The sequence below is a fragment of the Mustela lutreola genome, chromosome 5 (assembly GCF_030435805.1).
Source record: "Mustela lutreola isolate mMusLut2 chromosome 5, mMusLut2.pri, whole genome shotgun sequence".
Taxonomy (NCBI): Eukaryota; Metazoa; Chordata; class Mammalia; order Carnivora; family Mustelidae; genus Mustela; species Mustela lutreola.
In genome coordinates, this window is record NC_081294.1 from 99,255,489 (window position 1) to 99,258,661 (window position 3,173).

At 40.4% G+C, this 3,173-nt stretch overlaps 1 protein-coding gene across 1 annotated transcript; it reads left to right on the plus strand.

Annotated features, from left to right (window-relative positions):
• Positions 1-2,118: 2,118 nt before the first annotated feature.
• On the plus strand, positions 2,119-2,658 carry LOC131831394 (histone H2B subacrosomal variant-like). The gene has a single exon (XM_059173480.1). It carries the CDS (start codon positions 2,202-2,204, stop codon positions 2,568-2,570), a length of 369 nt encoding a protein of 122 aa, XP_059029463.1. The 5' UTR covers positions 2,119-2,201; the 3' UTR covers positions 2,571-2,658.
• The last annotated feature ends 515 nt before the right edge of the window (positions 2,659-3,173 follow it).

Genomic DNA, 3,173 nt, shown 5'->3' on the forward strand with positions numbered 1-3,173 from the left:
TGCTAAGGATGTCAGGTTTTGTTCTAACGCAATGACCTTGAGGGGGAGGTCAGAGGAGAAAGGGACAGTTGGAGGGCTTCACAGTGCTCATTCCCAGGGCAGATAGATGCAAAATAATCAGATTTGCTCCACTGTCCAAATTGATAATCCAACAGGCATCTCCTGAAGGTCATTATGCTAAACAGTGTCTGTCCCTTGTTCCAGACTGTCTAGAGGAGAAGGAAGAGAGAAGGAAAAGAAAAACCAGCATTATCGGTGGTGAGCTAATACATATTTTAGAATCATTCATTAAATTTTAAAAGGGCGTTGGGGTTAACTCTCAAGTAGTCAGAAATTTTACAGAATCAGTGTTGCTGATTTTCTGAATTTCTGGTCATCAGTATTTTAGCATGCAGCTTGCTGTTTTGTCTTGAAAGCCTTTTTCTTTTAGCTTCTGTGATGTATTGCCTCCTCCTTTCTCCCCACACAGGCATAGAACCGATTGAGAATCACAGGGTTTAGAAAGACAAGCATCAAAATGTCAGTTTTATTACTGATGAACTTTTGGAGGATTGTTCTTACGTGTGGGGCAACAATAGGCTTTCTTTTTAGCACCTCTGCATGAAGCAAAACAACCTACTGAGTCAAGATCAGCTTGAGAAAATGATCCAGCCCCAGGGAACAGAACTGCCCACCATCACATCCCAACAAGAGTCCTGAAGGGGCTGAGATAGGCTTACCCACTTTCCCCCTACCTCACTGATTCCAAGGACGGTTGTCCCAGGGAGGAGGAAGTGAGGAGCAGAAAGAGACCAGGAGGACTATCCTAGTAAAAGCTCTTCAGCATGGGTGTGTGAAGAATAGGGAGTGGACGTTCTCCACCTGATAGCTTCTCCTAAATGATCACAAATAGAGCTACGCTGTAATTAAGCTAACTAAGCAATTATATTTAGAGAAATCTTGAAAGCAAAATTAGGGAGAGCTGACTAAGGATCCGTCACCGCCAAGCATGCATGGAAGCAACAGCCTCCAACTCAGCATGACACACGGCATGAGGTGTGTTGCTAGTAATACATAAAGAACGGACATTCACAAATGATGCCTGAGGTCTTTAGCAATTAGAACCTGTTAGAAGTTGTCCCTGTAATGACGTTCTTCCTACTCACCTTAGTTCAGCTCTGCTTTCTTGAGTGGCAGAACAAGGGGAGGACTTACACAAAGCATTCCAGTCTCACTTATCTGTAAAGCTGCTCACAGGGAAGGATTTTTCATGGTAGCATTAATAGCTGCGGCAATGGTGAACTATTGAAATGCCTGGGAGTTGCGATTTTTATAGTTGCTTCTGCTTATTTTTTATTTTATCCAAGGGTGAACTTGCTGAAGAAGGGAATGCAGATTTTTATTTTCCTCTTAGCAGGAATATCAATTTAACAAACGAGTGAGAGTGACCCTACCCTCCTGGTTAATAATGACAGAAGAACTTCAGTATCAGGTAAAAAGCCAACCATGTAATGAAAGATGTGAAATTTTCAAGAATGGTCTTAATATCATGACACAAATTTAAGGCACAAAGTTCACATAAAATAAAGAGTAAAATTGGGCAGTTTTCATTTTAGTCTCCTTTTGTACACAGGTGCTCATAAGGAGTTGGGCGTTCAGATTCATTTTAAGTGGGATTTATTTTTAAATGAATTTTTAAAAGCAGATTAGCTATACATATTTACTTTTATTATAAAACAATCACTTCAATATATTTAATGGCTTATTGTTCATTTGCTTATAAAATGACCTTATGAAAACTTTTATAAACAGAGAGATTCCCCCATGAAAGTCTTAGGGTACTTTTCCCTTCGTGTTAATGCTACCAGCTCCCCAGTTTGATGAGATTTGTCCAATTCTGAAAATATTGTATGTTATGCTTCCAAACTGCCAACAAATAAAGTAGGAGAAATGAACACTTTCTTCTGCCCTGAAGCCAAGCTCAATCCTTCTACAACACTCTATCCTCTTAGAAAAGCTTTAGGTTGGCAAAGAACAAGATTTTTTCCCTTAACAACAAATCATTGCTGTTGCTAGGTGATTGTGACATAGGAAGAGTAACCTCCAATCAAACAGAAGCCCCAAAAGCTGATTGTCGCATGCCAATATAAATATGAGCGCTCCCCTCCCCCCACCTTTAGGCCCTTCTCCTCTCCACTCTGCCAAGGAGAACAACATCTACCATGGCCAGATCCAACACCAAAAAGAACAAGTGCTCCAGAGGACATCGAAGCCCAATCTCCAAAAAGAGATCACATTCCAGCACTGATTTTGGCCATAGAAATTATTCACTCTACGTTAACAGGGTCCTAAAAGAAGTGGTTCCCCAGAGGAGCATATCATCTCGCACCTTGGACATCATGAACACCCTGATCAATGACATCTTTGAGCGCATTTCTATGGAAGCCTGCAGCCTGATGTGTTTCAGAAATCGCTGTACCCTCACCCCTGAAGATATCCAGAAGGCAGTGTACCTGCTCTTGCCTGGGAAACTAGCTAAGTATGCAGTGGCTTTTGGAAATGAAGCTGTCCAAAGATATGTCCGTTCCTAAACTCCACGTACCAGCGTAATTAAATCTTGGGGAAAGTAAATCAAGCTTACTACCCAAACGATCACTTCACACTGGAATTCCCTCTTCTTTTTTATAACATAGCGGTGTTTCCTGGTATTTTCCCCTCCCCCTCTTATTTCTAGAGAAGAATTACTCTCTTGCTATTTTACCTTTTAATGCTCTGGCTAGTTGGGTTTTCCTGACCCCTGCTCCCTGCCAGTGTCCCACCTAGAACTCTTGTTTTTCCTTTAAGCATGTAAATCTCATTATATAAATTCAAGGTTTATTTTATTGGTAAGATATCATTAACTGCATACAGGATGCTTGAAGCTAGCTATTCTGACCCCCAAGTCACACTGACTTTGAATTTAGGAAGACAAACATTTAATCAGGAGTATAACAGCACGGATAAATTTTTATCAAAAAAGTACTTTCTAGAGCAAACTCTGTTCAACCAATTTAGTTCCTTAACGAGTCTCTATACAGCATGTTAATGATTTCCTTTGTTCTACTTATTTCCTGATTTTCAACAAGTTCAGTCCATAGCCATGTAAATTTTATCTTTACATATCATTGATCTTCACAGTTAGGTTTGGTTCACTG

What these genes read in the sequence shown, in the direction of transcription:
- LOC131831394 (XM_059173480.1), top strand. Translation starts at nt 2,202, where the DNA reads ATGGCCAGATCCAACACCAAAAAGAACAAGTGCTCCAGAGGACATCGA.